The sequence below is a fragment of the Lepisosteus oculatus genome, chromosome 6 (genome assembly GCF_040954835.1).
Source record: "Lepisosteus oculatus isolate fLepOcu1 chromosome 6, fLepOcu1.hap2, whole genome shotgun sequence".
NCBI lineage: Eukaryota > Metazoa > Chordata > Actinopteri > Semionotiformes > Lepisosteidae > Lepisosteus > Lepisosteus oculatus.
The window spans coordinates 46,502,666-46,525,758 of record NC_090701.1 but is presented as its reverse complement, the minus strand read 5'-3'; the positions used below and the strand labels follow the sequence as shown (position 1 = coordinate 46,525,758).

Sequence of the window (23,093 nt, the reverse complement as noted above, 5' to 3'; positions counted from 1 at the left end):
GAAGGATCTGTGCAAAAGCACGCTGTATGCAGTTAAAGCACTTTCTTCAATACCACAATATTCCTGGATCAGTGTGTTTATCTTTCTTTATTACTGTCACCTTAAGGAATCTGAGAAACAGCAAACTGAATCATTTGTAACAGCAGCGAGTTAAGGCAATTACATTAGTGAAAAGCATTCCCTCTTCAAATGCTTCAACATCAAATCCCCGACCAATTAAAAAAAAATAAATAAACATGGCAATAAAAAAAAAATCAAGTTAGCTTACCTCCATTTTCTTCACCGGTGCTGTTATTTGTCTCGGTCATTTCAATACCTTCTATATCAGATTCACACACAGACTCAGTTGCCCCATCGGCAAGGCTTGGTGATTCTTCTTTCTACAAAGAACACAATAATAAAAAAAAAGCCTAACAGAATCCCACAGCATGCACGCTTCTTTCAAAGACTCTAGTACAAGTGCACTTCACATATTGATTTACTGTTAAATAATCCTATCACATTTGCCTGGCTTTTTAATGCCTGATAACATAAGGTTCAAATGCTGCTTTTTTTCTTCCTGGAAACATACTTCCTTTCACTCTCAATTCCATCCAGCCAGTTCAGTGTTCAGACTACTGCTACAGAAACCTAAATCCTTTAATATTGCCTGTGTCTGCTTCCTGAATCTTGACCGTTACAACAACTGAGAGCACACCAACCATGGGAATGATTGGAGCAGTCTGGAGTCTGGCCAAGCCTGCTTTTAAAGCACCCAACATTATATTAGAAATAAAATGAACAAAACACGGCTGAAACCTGTTTTTAATCCCTGTTTGCAGATCTCAGGAAATTCTATACAATGTTAATTAAACAGACAAACAGCAAACAAGAGATGCACAGTAATCTTACTACCTTGTGGTGTGAGAAACAGAAAATTCCACTGCAGCCCTTTAAAATATATATTCAATTCAAGTACCATGAGATCTACTGCAGCAATTTCTGCAGCTTTTTTAAAGGGAATTAGGCTTCAGTTTATTAAAATGTATTTATCTTTCTGTGCATGAAGTTTTACATAGTGAATATCTGTTTACAATGATAAATTAATAGTGCCAGCAAGGAGGACATCAAACCCTTACAATATTATTAGGTGACTAGATAAATAAAGCATGATTCTTTGAGTAAAATGCTGCATTTTTAAGGTTACAAATGTAACCTGTTTTAAAAAGTCTCTACTGACGTATGGCTTTTCCTGAAGTCAAATTATAAATAGCTATTTACACAATTAACTACATATTAAAAACACAAATCTTTACTTATCTGATTACAATACTGAAACTAAGCAATACATATTACCTTTATTAATACAATACAGTAAGTAAGGTAAAAAACAGGTAAATTTATATTCATAATGATACTTGTTGAAATAAACGACTGGGTTTGCTTACGATACAAAACGGTGCAAGTCAAGATTTTACAAACAGGTGAAGCGAGAGATCGTGTCCCATCATACTTACTTTTAGGGCATAAAGTCCAGATTTTCCAGGGATTTTAAAGAAAGTTCCATCACCAACACGAGTGTTAGTATGAAGCATGGCATTCAGGCACGCCAACGGTGAAGTTCCACTAGCATGGAAGAAATGAAATAGATTGAGAGCTCTGAGCAGTAACAGCATGCACTTTCTACTGGGGCTTTACACAAATTCCCCCAACCCTGAAACATCTACATTACAATAACAGACCGGTAACACCAAGTTTAATCATATGCATCTGTTACATTGGCTTCAGGCAAAAAGAAGCAAAAAAAAAAAGATTCATCGCAGATCAAAGACATAATTACACATTTCTGTATATCAAACAAAGTATTTTATTGTTTAAAGGTTTGTGTCAAAAATCATTTTCCCAAAGCAGCATTTCTCGAACCAAAGAAATGTTGTGCTTTTTGTTGAATTTCTGTCTTGGACTAAGTCGGTTGCACTTGAATGATCAAAAAGCCCTTACGTTCAGGAGCATCTGTATCCCATAGGATGAAAGGCAACAAAAGGAAAAAAATCCTCTATGAAAAGGTCTGCTAGTTGACTGAACAAAGTGTACCAAATGCTCAGAAGTAACTTACCTACTGCAGGGAGTGGGCTCATTTTTTAATTGCATAAAATGCATGCACTGCAATTATTCAAATGGAATATTTAGGTCAACATGAAGAAAGGTAATGTTCTATTTTCTCTCAATCCTCTAATCACCCATTCCAAGCCAATGTGGGGCTTGACATGCTTTATGTCTAAACAAGAGAAGTGAGTCTGCTCTTCACAAAAGGGGGCATACGTGTCTAAAATGGCATATTCTTGGCACCTGCTTTTAAGTATGGTTGATCAGGGCAACTTTGGGAGAGCACATAGTTGAGACCTTTTCCAAGGGAAAATCAAAATAAAAACTAAACACCCAGATAAGCAACATAGGAAACCTGTAGGATTGACATCACATGGCCAGGAGGTACCAATGCTCACATGTCACATGTTCACATTTTATTTTTACTTCACAATTTTCTGGCCATGTTAAAGACAAAACATGAGAAAACCCACAAATAAGTCTCCCAAAGCCTTGACTGAGTTGTGTCTTTTTTTTAAAGGAAGGAACACTGTAATGAAACACAGCAAATAAAGTGAGAGGAAATTAAATACGACTTTATATGTGTTCCATTCTGCTTTTTTTAACCAAAATTCGATCAAGTAAAAACAAATATAATTACAAAAAGGCACAGGAACAAAAGTGTAAGATTCAGCACAAGCACAACATGATCTGACAGAAATATTAACACTGGAAATGAGATAAGATAAGGAGAGTCAAGGGCCAATTATACTAGAAGTGTTAAGGTCTGAATGTTCACAATTAAGTGAAAGCATTAGAAAAAAAGTCTAAACTGAAACTGCCTTCAGAAAAATAAAAATGAAATGGATTTGTTTGGATAATAATACCAAGATTATCACCCTTTCTTTGTGGATAACACTTTGCTAGAGCAATACTGTACACAGTAGGAGATGCTCTATAAAAGACCCACTCCTTTGAAGAAGAAGGAAGAATCAAAGAAGAAAATGCTGAAGATTTTCTGAAAACCTAAAGATTTACAGTTTAAAATGACTGTAAAAGAGATATTTGGGCAAATCCTAATTATTTGCTTATGCAGGTGTTGAAGATTGACCTAAAAATGAGCATTTTACTGGAGCAATCTAAATTAAGCACCTTGTTCAAGGACAAAACAGCAGTGTATCAGCTGGGATTTGAACCCACAGCCTTACAGCTGTGAGTCCATAACCCTAACCACTTCTCCACAATGATGCCCTGAACAGACAGCCTTTTTTAGGATTAACCATTGATTAGTCCTGGAAAGTGAAATGTGAAACATGTGGAAAAAAGAAACCCTCACACTGTCAAAGAAACCTCAGCAATTTAACTGAGAATAATTTGACGTTACAGTCTAATTACGATCTTTTTTCTTTCACTATTACGTCACATATTTATTGTTCTCTACAAAGTATTTATTGTTCTGGCTCTATTTATTGTGTACCATTTTGTAACGTACCATCTACATTGTGTGGTGCTGTCTGTCGTACTGTGCATGTCCTGAGAGATTGGCATGAATACGAATTTCAATGTACAGTACATGTACATATGGCAATATACTACTCTACTGCAATCTCTACTGTGAAACGTGGACGAAAAGCTACAGTGAAATACTGTAGTATGAATGCTAAACTGTAAAAATTGAAAAAGATGTTAAAGATTTTAAAACGGTGTAAACTGCACCTCTTTAATGACTGACCTTTTTAATTTACAGTTAGTTAAATATAGATTTAAAACTATTCTATTTCTCTCCAGAACGTGGTGTTTGTTTAACAAGGGCTCTTTTTGACATCTATGAAATTACCCAGGAAAGTGCTTCTCCTTTTCCAACCGCCTCCTACATACTGATCGGCTAGTGCTGCCATTAATTTCTTTAAGAACATGCATCTCCACACCTTCTCCTGGAGAGTATCAAGATGTTCTACAGAAGGTAACCATTAAATCATTGTTTTCTAAAGGCGTGGAAACATTTACCTGAAATCAGCTGTGTACCGTTTTTCAAAAAGTAATCTTTAGAAACATAAATCTAATCCTAATGTAATTTAGGAAGACTGGGATTAGATTTAGATTTGGGCGATGTAGGGTAACATATAATATTTAACATCCTGGACTGGGGCTCTTCAGAAAGGAGAGGCTGCTGCTGCAGACCATTAATTCCCTGAGGAACGCCACGGCAAAATTGCCCATTACTTAAAACCGAACCCTGACATAAAATGTTCTTTCACAACTTTCAATGATAGCTTTTGAACTTGTGCACATCTCTCCCCCACTAGAATATAAAATCACTAATTCCTCTTCTTTTCCCAACTCCCCGGTTTGGAAAAACTCCAACAGCTGTGCTATGAGTGCCCTATATTGTTGTATCACCAGGATGATGTGGATCGGGCATGATTTCTCTAAATACACTGTGAGCCTTAAAAGGAGGGGCAGCACTAGTGGGAGGAGGGGGTGTGTCTCTGATCACACTGCACCAATAAGAGGAGTGGGTGTGGCTCTGATCACACTGGGAGTGTGGCTCTGATCACACTGCACCAATAAGAGGAGGGTGTGTGGCTCTGATCACACTGTGGGTGTGGCTCTGATCACACTGCACCAATAAGAGGAGGGGGTGTGGCTCTGATCACACTGTGGGTGTGGCTCTGATCACACTGCGGGTGTGGCTCTGATCACACTGCACCAATAAGAGGTGGGGGTGTGGCTCTAATCACTGATTATTTCTGAAATGTGTGTTTTTTAGTAAAGCCTCAAAACCTGAAAAATCTCGTTTTTCTGCATTGTTTATGTGAACTACAGTAAAAGGTGGTAACAAGGGAATATCTCTGAGAAGCGTAACAGAAAGCTAAAGCTTCATGTAACAAATAAATAGACACCTGGTAATAATTATTACTACAGAAAATAAAAATATGAAAAATATGATAAATATTGATAAGAAGTAATTTACTTCTTATCAATAATACATTAAAAGAGTATCTGTTTTAAACTAACATTTTACAACATAACCATATACATAACTGTTCAGTAAATTCTTGGACTAAATCTCTAGATTTGTCACTTCTTTCTTTACAAGAACATTGCATCCAATATTAACACATGCTTTCATGTTCAAGTTAAACATCTGGGACTCCATATCCAAATAAAAATTTCTTTTTGGCCCACTGTCTATCACTACAGGCAAGCTGAAAGGCATTTCTTCAAAAGGGCTTGGCTTGGCTTAACTGTGTAATATCCAGCAATGATACAGTATGTAGTCTTTTCCTGTGTTTGACTTATCCGATGTGCAGTCTGGCTTTTAACTGTAGTGATTACACACAAATGTTAAATTGCATTAGCTCATAAATCTTGTTGACATGATTTAATCTGTGGTATTTATTATTGTTTACTTTTAAATTTTTTGAAAATCAAAATATAAATATTACATACTACACACAAAAAACAAAAGTTCAAGGGGAGTATCTTTTTGCAATCACATGAATTCTAATTATTATTGCTAAATTTCACATGATATTGGCATATTTATCCTTTATTGTATGGTAGGTAAAAGACAAAATTTCTCTATACTTTTTCCTCAAAGCTTACAATGTCTTATAATCAATTATTGCCTAAGGCAAAGATGTTCTTAGCAAATAGATTAAAATATTAAAGAGATACGAAATAGATTTTTAATCCACCATGTGACACAGGAAGTTAATGACATAAAAGTGTTTGATTTTATTGTAAAAAAGGTCAGAAATGAAATTCAGGGTGAAAATAAATTGGTGTCAAGTATGGATTTGCAATTTAATTCATTGCCCCGCCAAGAGAGGCTGCAGTGCAAATGCACACAGACTTCGAGATGTGCAGTACTATCACGAGACAATGGAACTGGGACATGAAGGAGGACAAATTTGTGAAAGAGGTTTAGATCCCATCTCTTTAAAAGGTTTGCAAGTAGTTCTGAAATTCTTCGGTGAAACACGGAGAAGAAAAACCATGTTGGATGTGCCTTCAGATTGCATGAATTTTAAAACACAAGTCACCACACATGCAGAAAAACACGCAGTATGAGGCTCATCACCTAGCCTGCACATGCATGAAGCGTTCTTTACAATGCAGCACTGGCGATGGAAGGACCGGTAGGAAAAACATTGTGTAAGGCTTTCAAAACGTCTCCAGGCTGGAATCCTTCCCTTTAGCGCTCATTTTTTGGCAAGTGAAGGTGAAGTGGAAGAGAAATTGAAGAGTATTATGATCCGCGGTGAAAAGAAAATGTATTTTATTACCCTCCCATTAGTAATAGCTGGTTCCCACAGCGCTGCTTTGTGAAGGCGCTAGGAAGCATAGATTTGGAATTCAGGTACTGTACATTCCTTGGTATAAGGTTTCATTTTGAGATAAACACCTAATCAAATGAACTCCTAATCAGGATGATATACAGCAGACACAGCTCTTTAATGAATATACACACTTTCAAGTGCACAAAGAGTATCTAATGGCCTCTAGTGGGATATAATATCAATACAACTCACGAAGAAGACCTTTCACAGCTCATTTGTGCCTGTGGCACTTATGAATTATTAGGTCGCCCTTGCCCTATGTGATACGATGGTATTCCTGAAAGGCAGGTTTATATTGCAGTGTACATTTTAAAAGAACATCATAAGTGATCTGAAGAATTGTAGATTGATTCTCTAATAATATCTTGGAACATGGCTATAATGCAGAGAACATTCTTGCAGGCTGCCAATTTATAATCATTCTTGACAGTTCAGAACTACACAGCTGAAAACGGAAAGGGCAGAATTACTACAAGCCTGAAATAAGAAACACACTGGTCTTGGCAATCAGGTTGACAGATGTTGCCATCTCCTACTACTTAATAAACCATGTTAACAAACATTTTACAGTTCAGGCTGATCAAAACAAATGTGCAGGTTCTTAAAATATGAGGTTTGCTACAGAAAAAGATGTTAAGGTTTAATCCACGATTTTATACTTTTTTGGAACAGAAATGAGTAAATAACATTAACTCAGCTGATATTAAGTTTTAAAGGAACAAATAATAGGTTTATTCCATGCTGAAAAGAGAAGAAAGAAAACATAACGTTTCGACTGTGGAGCCTTCTTCGGGTGCGAAACGTTGTGTTTTCTATCTTCTCTTTTCAGCATGGAATAAACCTATTACTCGTTCCTTTGCAGCCTACGCATGCTGATGCTATGTTATTAATACCTTTATCTTATTTCGATTAACTTGCATTGAGCCTGGCCAAAATAAGAAATTTTAACTTCTTAAATAAAAAAAGAGAAATGTATATTTTGAAACCCGATTAACAGCTTTTCCGCCATGCCACGTGATTAAATTATCCTTCAGATCAACCTTGCCTTCACCGTTCTCATAAAACCAAGTGGCAGGGAGAGCAAACAACCAACAGAATTAAGCAGTTAATATGTATGATTGCCTTGTAAACAAAACAAAAATGTGGGACACATTTACATTTACAGTTATTCTTAGTCTTGTCCCTCTTTTCTTCGCATTGTTCTTTAGAAAAAAAGACTGGCTTTCTGGAAATGAAAATATGCTTTGCCTACACTGACAGTGTCACTGTACACTTATCAGAAACTGCTAACATGAACAGGGATTAAATGTGAAGAGCTTTAGGAGGCTTTCTTTTTTAATAGCTGCAGGAATATTTTACCATGACTGAGTTCTCCAATAAAAAGGACTCCTTGCCAACAACATTTATTGTAATTTCATTTTCTAATGCTTAACAAAGACGGAAGTGCACAGGAATCAATCTTTTGCTACATCAGCACAACATTGACAGTGGAATGTTTATCCATGTGCTGGGAGAGATAATGTCAACGAATTTAAATTCCACATAAAATAAGTTATTAAAATTCAGCTTTTGATCCCCAAGACTTTTCTGAATTTTGCAGAGTAAGCACTTAATTCATTCTACTGAAAGCAGCTGTGATCTCTTACTGTGCCACATATAGTCAAAGGGTTCACAATATGTGTGTACTGTATTTTATAGGAAGGGACTGGTACAATGGAGGAACAGCAGCAATACAGTGGTTCTAAAACACAGTGTTCACCATGTGCAAAGGCAAGATATAGTTTGTTTAATGAAACTATTGTTGTAAAAACGTATGTCGTGTCAAAAAGGAATATGAACCGTGCAATACCCTTCAAAAAATACAAACCACAGCACTACAGAGAATGAACTCTGAAAGGAATTTAAGCATACCAGTCCTCTGCATTCAAAACCTGAGACCCACAATTAAGCCACTTGGGTTAAACCCTTCAAATATTCCATTTTTTTGTACGTTTGCCTGGTTAAATGCCTTAAGTTTCTTTGTTTCTACTAAAAAAAAAACAACAAAACTCTATGGATAAGGATCTTTCATAGTTCTTATTATTTCCAGTGTTTTTCATAATATATTCACAGTACTCGTTATCCCAGTGGCCAAGGTCATTATCACACTTTTTCTAAAGATAACCAAGCTTTCAAAATCAAAACATCATTTTTAGCCACATAGTGTGATGGGGTCTCACTGCTAGTCTTTCACGTACCTGAATTCAAAATTCCAGAACAAGTAATCAAATGTTTATTTGGTTTACAGCTATCAATTAAAACCTAAAATGGTTCAGACACCACCCCCCATTTAAACATCTGGACATGCAAACATATTAATAAACAACAATAATAATTAAAAACTTACCATCAGAAAAAGCATCACTGTACTATGTGAGCTGCAAACATTTCAATGCAGTCGGTGCTGTATTTTACCAGACAGCGGCAGTGTGGATTTTCAGGGAAAATTAGCAGTTTGGCAACTGTCCTGTTTTACAACGGAATCCCTACTCTGCAGTACTTATAAAGCAGAATCACAAAATCTCCACCAGTTTCAGTTCTTCAGGATAGGAGTAGTTTGTGGTATGTTATAGAACATTCAAGAAATAATAATAAAAAGAACAAGAAGAAGAAGAAGAAAATGTAACCTCTCAGCCTCAATTTCATCGACACAACTTCCCATAGAACATTTTATGAGTTTTCATTTGAAAATATGAGCACAAAAATAACAACAATATATGTGTATATCTGCAAGCATCAATTATTGGTAGCCAAGCCAAAATATTCCTTGTCTGGGAAAACTGCAATTTTTGATAGAACATATATGACTATATACAGTATGTTCAAAAATAACCACAATTCAGTCAGGATGACTAAATGGGCTTCAAGTTTTTCTTAACTAAATTTCTAACCTATTTTCAGAAGAGGTTGAAGTAACCTCTTCTAAAACCACTTATTAAAAATCACCCCATCGTGGTTACCTTCATTTCCTCATTTAATGATAACATACGGTATTGTACAGTATGTGTTTATTAACGCCTAATCACGCCTACTGTATGTTTTATTCAACAGAATCTCAGACACAGCAGCAATAAAAATCACTTGGAACATGATTAATGTGGCAACAGAACAGTTGTGCTGTGTTTGAAGACGTGAAAAGTACAGCGTACATAAAATAAATGCAATAACACAATTCAGCTCCTATATAAAGATATAAAAATCATAAAGTGATAAAAGAAGAAAGGAATACATAAAGATCACTTCAAACAACACTTACAGTTCAGTGAAAGAAAGCTTCCAGTGTGTTATATTTTGCGGTTAAATTTAATCATTGTCAGTTGGTCTACCCATTCTTCGCTCATGGACTGACGTTGCTGTGTGAAAACCTGCCCATACGAAGAAACACTTCATTCAGAATCCACAGAATCTGTAACAACTGACAAACACCAGCTTGTGAGGTGGCTGAATGAAATATGTTTTCTTTTTTGAACTGATCCAGACTGTGTCGTCCGGGCCGCTAATCTGCTCTGCCAATGCTTGGCATGCGTTTATTAATTCCTTAGCTATACCATGTGTTTTTTTTTACACTTTTACGACTCTCAGACCACTATATTAAATCAGTCATCTGCTGATGAGAACGAAAGTCAAAGGAAGCCGAGTTTCCCAACCTCATAAATCTTTCAAGCACTGTTTTCAGCTTTTTAACACTGTTGTGTTCGAGGAAGTGTCCATTTCCATGTCCGCAAAGCTTAGGTTAAAACTGATGTATTTGTAATTATGTAGTAGAACACTAAGTGCCTCATCAAGCTGTCTTCGTGGTATGGAGGCAAAATGCATCTCTCAGATGATCTTTAAAATATATTTTCCTGCTTGGATAACATTTAAAACCTATTTCCGTGGAAACTGTCTTCTGGGATATACTCACAAGGGTGATGTGTGATATGTATTTGCAATACATATCAAATGTAATGAATTTTGAAACAGGCCTAGAAGACTGTCACTGTGGGCCTTGATCACGTTACTCGCATTGTCAGACACAAAGCCAGAATGCAGGCCTATCTGCCTAACTGTCGATTCACAGGTACCAGATGGCCCTTGTGAAACACAGGAAATGTCAATAATTAATCACAGATCCTATTCTAATCACGCAATTAGAGTGACAAAAAGACACCCTGAGTAGGACACAGGAGGACAGTGAACTTCAGGTTAAGAGCCCTGAAGGTCAGAGTGGTCAACAAAAACTCCCTACCGAGAAGACATTTTAGGGGAAGATCAACAGCAATGAGCAAGATTCTTTTTGGACAGAGCAATTATATGGATTTGTGTACATGCTCCAGAGTAAATATGACTATACAGTACACGCGTTCTATAGGGAGATATGACACAGTTTTGCATTTGGTCTTCAAGAGAGGTGAAAGGTGATATGAAAGGACATTCTTTTGCAGAGCAAAAACATGTGTTCAATAACTGTGAGCCTAGATGTTGGACGTAACCATTAGGGAACCCCAGACGTCATGATCAAGGTCATTTCATTATCACAGAATCACACAGTTACTAGTTCCTACAATATATAGGGGTTCCTACTGGTGTTCCACAGTGAGCATGGCTCGATCTACACTGTCTAAGAGATAAGCTAGTATTACTACAATATCCTACAGCATACAGTACCTGCATGTTGAAACACACAGTATGCAAAAGTATAACCTGTAATGCTTTTGCTGTAGAAAGTAAAATAAAATCCATATTCCAGTGATGGCCCATGCCTTCCCACAATTCATCTCTCAAGGTGCATTCCAGGGTCTAGAATTGCAATGTCATCTGCCATTCAGATTGTCTGATCTGGGAGCACCTTGGGAACACGTGCTCCAGTGCCTAGAAAACACAACCCCCACTGCCAGAGAAAGAAGAACAGATCTGCATCTGTTCACGGCTGGAGAAATGCTCAGGTACCTGCCTGTGGTTCTAAGTAGTAGTGTTTAGCAACAGTGGTCAAACACTTACAGTAATTACAGTTTTTTTTTAATAGAACATGGGATGACCCTTACGATGTAAAATAAGGGCCACAAAGTAAGGCTCTGTATTTTAAATATTTTTCATCACACACATTGAACGGTCAGCGTAGGAAGAAGTTTGCAAACTACATTCAGAAACATTGCACCCTTCTGGTGTACTGGAAAAACGGTGCATGTTTGTTTTTTAAATGGATACATTAAGTGTACTGTATGTTTATATGTGCACGCACAATTGTATTAACTCACAAAACAAACATTTATTTATACTTCAGGCCTGTGTTAAGTTACCTCCTTATTTTCAAGTTACAGCCACATGTTCAGTCATTGCTTCCTGCCCTGAACAGACTTTTTAAAGAAATGCCTCAGGGGAAATAAGTGCAGTTCTGTGCCCTTAATGATAATATCTGTCAAGCACATTCAAATGTCACATATACAGTATTTGGGTCCTACCTATTATTAAAACCTCCACATTTTCTGTGTTGAACATTGTTATTCCACAAGAACAGTGTTTATGCTGATGTTGCTGCTGTTGTTTTCAGGCTGGACACTGGAGCTCACCGTGTGCACAATACTTTCTGTCCTTTCCCAGTGGATACTGGGAAATAGTCAACACTGAACATGTAAATTTCCACTAACACTGTGGATTTTACATATATGAATAAACAAGTGAGCAATACAATATTTTCACCAGAAAACAGACACATCCAAGGAAGCCGACATTTACAAAATATGGGAACAAAAACATGTCACAACTTACCTGGTTTCCTTAAGCCCTTCTTTCTGAATGACTTCTAAGATTTGTTTTGCAGTCATCGGAGTATTAGGATGTTTTTCTAATGCCTAAAAGGAAACATGGGAGAATTATTGCGAGGCTTGTCCAAGATGCAGAAATCTACCATTGTTTTTGTAGCAGCGTGAGGCAGTAAAGAGATGTGCTTGGCCACTGTGGCTAATTCTTCTGCTACCAGAAGCCAAAAGGCTGTAAAATCAAGACCTGGCTTAGGGCCAAATTATGCAAAGAAGGGACATGACGAGGCTTCGTGCTGACATTTTTGGGGCGGCTTGGCTTTGACGAATTCCTCAAGTACAGCAACATTAGACTCCGAGGCAAACACAGCTTGGAGGTGAAATTGAAGTTGATATCACTGTCCCTGCATTAACAGTCGAGAGCTTACATTTCCTGCTGCAAATAAACCTTTAAAATCAGGATTGTTGATCATAAACAATGTATTGTTATTATCATTACTATAGCACGCCTCTTTGAAGGGCTTTTCAGCCTAAAGAATCCCTCAGCTCCTCACATATTTACCACTCAAGCACAGCCCCAACATGGGTGATGCGTGGTGGGTATTAAGCGCCTGTAGCCCAATATGCACAGGAGAAGAGGTGGAATTAAGGGGTATATTTAGGGAGCTCAAGGTGGAATTCAGCCAGAACATCATAGGATCTGTAATGCGTGTGAAGTCAGGACCTCGGTTTCACGACCTCCTACAGCGCATCGTCTCCGGTCACAAGACTGTGGTGCAAGTTTGGTAATGTGACTCTACCAACATGCTTCACAGCAGCAATCAGCTCTCCCATCCCAGTACTGACCAGGCCCAACTTGGCTTAGCTTCCACCATTTCACAAGACCAGGTTACATGGTACTGCAGCAACACTGCAGTCTTACAAAATCAGAACAATTAGGAAATGATTACCCTGTCACAGGGATTATTCATGAAACAACTGCTTATCGCGGCAGTAAAGGTTGTTAGCATCTCATTATATCCTTTTACGATTCATAAATAGTGTTTATTGGTGTGGTATTTGCATTATTGAGACAAAAGGCAATAACACTGAAACAACCCTTTATCTTGAACTGCTAGAGTGAAAGCAATTAATAAAAGAATCATAAAATCCAATGGCTTTTGCCAGCAAGGAAAATAAAATGTGCTAAACTGCTAGACAGTAAGAAATTAGACTTGTCAATGGGAAATGCAATGTTACTTGTGTAATGTGATGTTATTTCTTTATCACATGATTGATGTACTGGTGTCTGACACAACATTTTTTTAAAAATGTTAATACAGTACAATGTACATGACTGCTCTTGTGTCAGGGGAGTTTTGTAGTGAACTCCTGCAGCCATGTTCATATCTGAAATGTACGTACTGAATGTACGTACTTGACTGAGGTTAGTTAACGCTGTGGTCTGGAGAAATAGGATTGACCAAATCTTTCAACAGCCAATCCCTTAATACCACAGTATGGTAATTTCTCTGTTTCTGAACACGACACCAGTTCAGTACGAGGCTTCAGCTCAACAGACAAACCAACCCTGAATTGTCCTCAGAGCCCAGACAGAGAAATAAAGAGCAAGGCCTTGTCTAACTGTGCAGTTTCCATGTTTGCCAAATTGCCCTCTATCAATACCTGATCATTACAGAAACCACTGGGAATGCATTCTTGAATCACCCTGCTGCCAATGTTTATACAGGAGTTTACGTTTCCACTGCTTTTAGTGACAGCCTTGGCCACAGCAGTCTATCCAACTGTTATTGATTTGGACATCGCATTTGCCCCCTTTAAAAAATACATTTCTAGTCTTTTGGAACCCATTACCCATTGCGATGCTTAGTGTGTACTGTTGTTTCCATTCCAGTTGCCGAGGTGATCCCAGAGGTGTGGACAGATTTCCGTTTTCTGTTCTGGCAAACCTTCGGCAAATTACCCCCCCCCCTACACAGTGCTGTGGGGGATCTGAAAGAAGCTGCTTACCCGTGTTGTTGAAGCTGGTGCCCTGACAATCTTCAAGAAAGAGCTTGATGACACCTTCATATCAATCACAGACAGTACTCAATAATGAGATGAATGTCATTGGCATGTTTTCACCACTATGTTCTGAAGTCGTAGTTTAAATATGTAATATCTGGAGAAAAAGCCCGTGACTTCATTTTACAAAACCACCAATTTATGTCTAACGTTCAAAAATACACTATTTCAGCAGACAGGCAGAGTAGTGAAAGTCCAAATCAGCCCTGTCTCTGAATTCTGAAGCTATCGCGATCACATTATATAAATACACTAATTCGTTACTTAGCGCACGTTTTTGATTACACTTAAAGACTGATTGTTCTTGGCAGGTTTTGAGGACATTTAATTTGTTTTGAGCATTCAAGTTTTGATTAAAAAGTCTCCACTTGCATAAAATGTGTATACAAATCAGACATCATTGGAAGGGGGTGAATACTTTTTAAAGGGTATATTATTCTGTAAAAAAAAAGCATTCACTCCCTTATCAATACTAAGTGAATTAATAATGACTAATTATTCCTGGTTAGGGTCATGGCTCCATGTATGTATTTGGAACGACACGTTGCGGTAAACTAAACAGAATAATAGAAAACACTACTGAAGAACTATTTAAAATCAAAATAGTAAAATAATATTTAGGGAAAAAAAACTTTAAAGATCAATTCTCTCAAGGACTATCACAGAATGAAAGCCGCCTTTTTCAGAGATATGCCATTTTCATTCCTGGTAAAGGCACATTTTTAATTAGCTCTTATCTACAGTATATAGCACAGTATTCTAGAACACATATTGCAATACAACCAGTAAACATGATTTTGTAAAAATGCTAAGTATTTTTTCCCCGATTCTATCTTTGAACTAACAGTATACATAATTTACATTTATGTTTTAACATGCATTATAATGAATTAACAGTATGAAAATGTAAGATGCCTTTAATAAAACCCACATTTTAGCTAATGTGTTTTACTATTAGCTGAATCATCTATATCAAGAAAAAACACATTTAAAAAATAGAAAAAATAACATATTAATACGCAAATGAAGAACACATACAGTACTGAACCAAGGTGAAAAATAGACAATTCTTGCACACAAAACCTCATCCTGATGCATCACACGCCAGCTCTATTCTGCTTGCATGGAAAAGATGGACTAGATACAATATGTGTAGCAAAAAGATACTGTTAAACACAATTTGAGACAGAGAACAGATAGACATCCACTTGTATCCTTACATCCACTATAAATTTACCTACAGTAGATGTTCACACAGTCAAAACCAGTCTGCTGATTTCAGTACTAAAATCACAAAAGGGAATAATAAAGATCTGATCTTGCCCTTTCCACAATACATATCTTATCATCTTCCATGATTCTCAGCTCCTCCTAAGAATCGATAGTTGAGATGTAGATTTTCAGCGTGCAATTAATTGAATTGTTTAGGGTGATAATGGACAGTTTAACCCGTGAATATTTTTATGCAAGAGAAAAGGTTAATTTGTTAATTTCACTACGCTAGAACAATTCTGATTAAATGGCCATGCGTTATGCCATACAGATTAAAAAACATCATTTATCATTCATGACTGCAACTCATTTTTAAAGTTAAAATGAAAACATTTTTTGCAACAGCTGCACTTTTCCTTTTACGGAACAGACTTGACATTTTTGGAAATTCTTCTCATCACCAGATTTGATCAACAGCGGGTCTACTGTGAAATTCACGGACTAACAGCACGTCAGGCCTGTGCCTCTTCATTGGTTCTGAGCCCTAGATGCCACTAGTCATCTGGGCTGGATTTTGCTGTTCGGAGGCCCTAGGCACTTTCACTCAAAAATGTGCAAAAAGAGGGGTAAACGCAATTGAATTCCGTCGATCGATATGATGCAACTATTCTAATGCCAAACCACGTGATTGATGGAGCGAGTCGAGTGACCATCACTTCGATACTCCTAGTTTCTAGAACAGCCGCTAGATGGCGTATGATTATTGATTTGGAGCACACAGAGTCTTCCCAAGTGTATTGTTTCAGCTAATTGTTCATTAGTCAGTAGTGTTTCCCTCCTCCGTAGGCCCTAAAACTGTCATAAGCCCCAGGCACTAAAATGCCTACAGTGCCTAATGGGAAATTCAGCCCCTCCCACATGTGCTGCACAGGGGCTCAGGCCTGGCAGACAGGGCACCCGCTACACAACTGCCACATCCCTGCCGGGAGTGTGGTTACACAAGCGGCCGTCGTGCCGGAATGTGGTCGCACCAGGAGGAGCCCGTGGGAAGGGCTGTAGCTGAGGTCCCGGGACCAGATCGCTCCAGTAACCGTGAATTCACGCTGAAGTCGGTCGTGACAAGTCTTGTTCGGGGGCAACGAGACACTCCTGCCCAGACCATCTGTTAATAATAATAATAATAATAATTGCTTACACTTATATAGCGCTTTTCTGGACACTCCACTCAAAGCGCTTTACAGGTAATGGGGATCCCCTCCACCACCACCAGTGTGCAGCCCCACCTGGATGATGCGACAGCAGCCATAGTGCACCAGAACGCTCACCACACATCAGCCATCAGTGGGGAGGAGAGCAGAGTAATGAAGCCACTTGATAGACTTGATAGAAGCCACTTGATAGATGGCTTTAGGAGGCCATGATTGGTAAGGGCCAACGGGAAATTTGGCCAGGTTACACCCCTACTCTTTTCGAAAAACGCCCTGGGGTTTTTAATGACCACAGAGAGTCAGGACCTCGGTTTTACGTCTCATCCGAAGGACGGTGCCTGTTTACAGTATAGTGTCCCCGTCACTATACTGGGGCATTAGGACCCACACAGACCGCAGGGTGAGCGCCCCCTGCTGGCCCCACTAACACCTCTTCCAGCAGCAACCTTAGTTTTTCCCAGGAGGTCTCTCATCCAGGTACTGACCAGGCTCACACCTGCTGAGCTTCAGTGGGCTGCCAGTTGTGAGTTGCAGGGTGATATGGCTGCTGGCCATCACATTGTGTACACATAGCATATCGCTCCGCGCATCTGTGCCACATTTGCTGACCGCTCTATCGGGGAGGTCTATACAGGGTGGTCGACACAAAACCTTGATTCATTGCTAAAAAAGGACTTGGTCCCAGAGCTGGCTAGTCCACCTGGCATCCACAAGGTCCTGCCCAAACATGTTACTAGAAAAGGGTGTTATTCTCTTGATCTCTTGATTTTTCCAATTACACATTAGTACCTTATGATGACTTTTGACAATGAAATGGACTATAAGACCCTTTAATGCCCCAGTTATTTAATTTCATTTTAATATTGTATGAGATTCGTTCTTGTTACCTCATGGTTTTGTGTTATGTTGTGTTTAATGTCTTTGTTGTTATTGTCTTATTGTTTAACTGTTATGAGCCCACTGGGGCAAATTCCTAACAACTAAGCTGGTATGGCAAAAAATATTGAATCTTGAATCTTGAAGCTGGGCTTATTGGTTCCTTTCTGTGTTTTTGTTTCTTCCTTTTTACCCTGCCTGACATCTGATAGGTTTCAGTCAAGTCTAATGAGGTAATGCGGTGCTCACGCAACAGACAGACAAAGTCACCTGAGAGGATCACAGTTACTCGTGAATGAGCAATTCATCAAAGTGACACCCAAAACAAATGATCAATATCTAAAACTGGTATGCATTATTTTTAAAAAAAACATACAGAAACTTTGGGATAAAACTTCTCAGGTTTGGTCTGTCTTAAAAAAAAAGTAAAAATTGATTGGTGGCGTTAATGATTGTTAAGCATCATACTGTATACAACATTGTTTTATCTAGACACCATTTTATTTTTTGTCTGTGGAGAAATGACTTGCTACTTGTCAGCCTTCCAAGGCTTCTTTTCTTCACAATACTAAAAGAACTGAAAACACGCTGTGTGTGTGTGCGCACATGGTGACAATGGCAGTACACTCCTTTCTATGCGATGTGTGATTATAAATCACTATACAATGATTATGTCAGCAGTCTGAAACTTGGACTGGCTAGGGAAGCTTAAATGGTTATCAAGCTATCAAGAAGAACAGTACAGCAGGGAAAGCACCCCTTACAAATTGCTTCACATTATATGAATGTATAATAAAGCCTTTTATGAAATTATGGAAAATATAAATGAATTCAACCTGAAAAAAAATTATTATTGATAATAATAATAATAAAAATGTTCTTTACCACACAGAAAAATGTTAAGATGTGTTAAAGTTGTGTGTGCGCATAGAATCTGCATATTTTCTGCAAAATTATATAGTGTGCTAACGGAGTGGCATGGTGACGCAGTGGCTAGTATTGGTGCCTCACAGTGCTGGGGCCCGGGTTCAATTCCTACACTGTATATACACACTCACACCTAAGGATCATTTTCCCAGAAGCCAATCGACTTGCCAGCATGTCTGTGGACTGGGAGGAAACCAATGCGGACACAAGGGGAACATACAAACTCCATGTATATACAGTAGCACCCCAGGCCAGGAACTGAACCCAGGGCCCCCGAGCTGACATACTGTAGCAACTGGATCAGATCCAAGGATCGATAACAAACTAATTACCAAATGGGCAGAATGGCCTTCTTATGTTAATCTAAAAAGATAATTCGCAATGTGATTTGTAACTTGCAAAAAAGACACAATGTGAAGTTCTAGTATGCTCTTTTGCACATTGGTTAATGCTATAAATACAGTTCGTCCAGCAGTTAATTTTTAAGTAATGCCGTCTAAGCATTACTCAGGATTTATACAGGACAGAATAAAATATGTGCATTATACTGCAAGGGTCTAATGCTTCTGCTTCACCGCCATGCCCTTTTGATAGTATCTGCAATTTCAATTAAAGGTCTTCTTTTAATGGAGTGCACCTGAGGCTACATTTTCCTGAGATGCCACCCCTTCTCGGAAACCTAAAGTGCCGTGCTCCCGTATTAAATAAAGTGCTCACTTTGTTTTCAAGAAGGTTGTTTTCAGCTCCTCCCTCATGCCAGTTGTGGGGGCTGTAAAAGAACAGGCTACATCGCTCACAAGATGCCTCAGAAGAGGAGTGAGGGCTAAGGGGCCATATCTTCGACACAAGCAAGCAGAAAGCTTTTTCTAAAGGTTGCGAGCAGTGCTTTTGTGCATGCTGTTTGTGCTTTTTAGCTGTACTTCTCTGACCAGAAGTAACACAGTGTTATTGTTCTCTGTTGACAGAGCTTACTCAGTAGCAAACAAATTGAGACCCTGTGTTCTCCGTCTGAAGTGAATCCAAAGCAACAGCATACGAACCAAATTAGTGCAGTACCAGAATGTAAGCTTTAGCATATTTATTTTGAATATTATTTTTTTCCGCTTTTCCACCTGATTTGTGTACAATCATTAGGACAGTGTCACAATTCCGAACACCTGTGTCCTTATTTAAAGTCACTCATTCACTGCTCCTGTTTTAATTTTGTTGGTTGTCTTTTTTTGTGTGCTTTAGACAAAAAATCAGTTTTGTAATCATGTCTGTAATTATGTTTTAGTTTGCAGGTTATTATATCTAAAAAAAAAACACATTACCTCTTCCTTTCTTGGTAAAACCATATATATCTAGGTAGACACTGGACGACATGGCTTATTTTTAAACGAACCATACTGTTTCAAAAAGAAATAGAAGCTTGAGAACATGTTTGCATCTCTAAGCTCCTGACTTATCTGTGCAAACGTATGCCTTTAGATGACATAAAGGGATGGCAACAGATCATGGTCTCTGCATTCAATAACCATGCTAATATGAAACTGCCAAGCATTGCAGAATAAAAACACTGCTTCAGTGCATGCATACCAAAGCAACCCACACATTTACTTTGCACATTTAAAGCGGCAGACAGAGAGGGTTTTATTGCTAGTCCAGAAATCAGTATGGCATCCTTCTGTAAAAGGTACGCATTTATCAAACCATGTTAGATTCTGTGCGGAAAAGCCATTGCACTCTGCTCTATTTCACACTGCCTGCTGCTAGCAAAGAAATGAAACTGCACAGTGAAAAACAAACTTTGTTTTCGAACATGGCTGTCCCACTAACAATGTAGATTCTTACACAGGCTTTGCAAGTTGCCACTTTTCGCCGTGAGACCGACTTTGTGCTGCCTTACAGCAACCGCAGGAAATAAACTGATGTTGAAAGCTTGAGACAACAGCCGTAGTGGCTAAGATATTTGTGAATAATGATCTAAGGAAAGAGGATAAACTGGAAAGTTAGAAACCATCATGTACAGTATATGGAAGAGCTGCAGGTCTTTTTACTATCAAACATGCCGGAGTCAAATGTGTCACAGGCAGTCGCTCCCTCTAAACCCTGGATAATGCAGTAGTGGTTTTCATGTGTACGTACGGTATCTGGGTCATTCTGTGCACAATTTATATAACTTGCACGAGTACATCATCTATGAAAAAAGAACCAATTACTTTTTAAAGAACTACATAGACATCTAATAGTCTTGCAGTTAATAAAAGCTTGAGAGTGCAGCAAGATAGCAGCGTGAAGTAAAAGAAGCTATGGCAACTCAATTTGTCTTATTCCTTCAGCAACATTTCAAGGACAAAACACGTCACTGATTCTTTAAAAGGCACAGGAATGAGGGAAAATTTCAGCTTGCAGGAGGATTGCACCAGCAATAACTAAAGACAGTTCAAATGAAAAACGCCTTGCTCCTTGAACATAGTACAGATAAATATTTCACAAATGCGTTGGGAATATTGAATAATACAACACAAATAACATACAGAATGCATGGAAAACCTTAAAGTCTTGCTTTTCATCTGTGCTGAACAATCTTCTATGTTCACTCGGTATTTTGCAAAAATAATCAGTATGTATGCAGTTGTTAAATCCTTGGGATTATGTTAATTGAAACTCAATAATGCCCAAGGCCAGATCAAGAGTCTAGGAACAATGTGAATATGTACATATATTAAAGATATTGAAACGATTCTGGTGCTGGGGTACATAGAATCATTCTGCAGACTATATAAACTTTTCTTTCATTAAGCTTGTGTATTTGTGGAGTTCTTCAAATTGGTCATTTCATTTATTTTTTATTCATTATGCAGTACCTCTGGATAAAAAAAAAACAACAGTGTTGAAAATACTGAGCATAAACAATTTACTGTATATATCTAATTGCATGTTTTACTCCCTAAATGCTATTCCTTTTTTAAATATGCCAAGACCGATTCAACATGTAATAAGAGGTCATGTATGCCAGTCTGCAGAGAGTTTTGAGGGCATAATGAAAAGGAAATGTATTTGTAGAATTTCAAAATGCAGCTGAAGAGGTAGGTCTCTTGAGTAAATAAATGTATGAACATTACAGTCTCCAATGTACTATATGGAAATCTATAAAAACAAAGAATTCCAAGTCCAATCATACCTTACAGCCAGCGAAATGAAATGTATATGAATTATCTGGGAAGCCACAGAACAAAACCCAGAGAACACGAGCTGTCTAAAACTGGCAGCTGTTTTGTGGAAGTACAGGGAATAAGGAATACGTAAGGCCATATTTAAGAGCTTTGCGGTCACAACTGGAAAACCATGTACAGTATAACGATACTGTTACAAAAGAGTAAAATTCTATACTTTTCTAAGAAAATCTAAAATGATTAAGAAATCCACACCTGAAGAAGAGGGATATTTAATTGTGATGATACAACTTCTGTTTGATCAGCTGTAGATTTGTACATGCAGAGGAACGTTACAATCTGTGTAGCTGTGGTCACCTAACATTATAGCAACACAATTCTTCTACAAGAAGTGGAGAGTATCTCTTTCTGTGCCTGACCTTGACCCAACCAAGGAATGTTTATTACAATGCACCATGGGTTATTCCCATAGTCCACTGTAGTACAGAGAAACCATAGGAAAGCACAAACAATGTATTATCAAACCACAGCACAATAATGGTGAAAGTATAAAAAACATATTACCATTATACCACAGTACACAGGGTTCTTTACTCCATTATGACACATTTTACTTCCCCGCAAGCTTAAATGCTTTGTATTTCATCACAGAAGTGGAGAAGGGACAATATCACTAGTAAAAATAGGTTAAGTTGGGAGATCAAGAGACTGAAGACAGACAGGAGCTTAAAATAAGGAATGAAAAAACACTGGGCGTGCTGAATTGTTTCACAGAGCACCAGACGTCCAAGCTGTAATGAATTAAATGAGAAAATTCGATGAATTTTTACTAAAGCACAAGAAATTGACGAGACCACATAATAAGGCTGCATTCATCCAAATACCACAGAGCTAAAAAGCAAAAAGAGTTGACTTCTTCTGTAAAAGATCGCTAGGGCAAGGAAAGTGATCCCCCAATAGTGCAAGAACATGGAAAATGGATGTGAGGACACAGGATAATCCACTAGTGTCAATACATGGGCTGGATTAAAAAAATGATTTATAATGCTGCCAACAGAGTTTCTCAAAATTAATTGCACTGGATCATGATCAGGCAAAGAGACAGGAATTTACTGGGTGTATCTTTCGGCCCATTACAACAGATAGATAGATGAGCATGCATAAGGAGGTCTCTATTACGATAACCTGCCATTGGGAAACTCAAGACTGGACTCTTGCACGGACAACACGAATATTTAGCAGAAGCACAAATAAAGCACGTGAAATGAGTGTTTTGGAGTGACGTGAAAGGTAGAGGCTTGTGTGCATGACAACGTTACCCCGGTGCAGGACAGCACCTGTTTCCTATCTATGAGCAAACTGCAGAACTTTTTAATAGCCTGGAACAAGACAGACTAGTGGGGGAAGGAAGGAGGTTGGTAGAACTTTTCAGTAAAAACTAAAACGGCAACAAATTTGTCA

At 38.1% G+C, this 23,093-nt stretch overlaps 1 protein-coding gene across 2 annotated transcripts in view; it reads right to left on the bottom strand.

Annotated features, from left to right (window-relative positions):
• Nucleotides 1-23,093, bottom strand: part of LOC102699031 (ASXL transcriptional regulator 3) — a 72,526-nt gene that overhangs the window by 31,656 nt on the left and 17,777 nt on the right. For both annotated transcript variants that reach the window (XM_015353725.2, XM_015353726.2), the window contains exons 2-4: nt 12,198-12,280; nt 1,497-1,605; nt 269-380 (exon numbers count right to left, since the gene is read on the bottom strand). In XM_015353725.2, the coding sequence (XP_015209211.2) occupies nt 269-380; nt 1,497-1,605; nt 12,198-12,280 (304 nt within the window). The remainder of the gene's footprint in view (nt 1-268; nt 381-1,496; nt 1,606-12,197; nt 12,281-23,093) is intronic.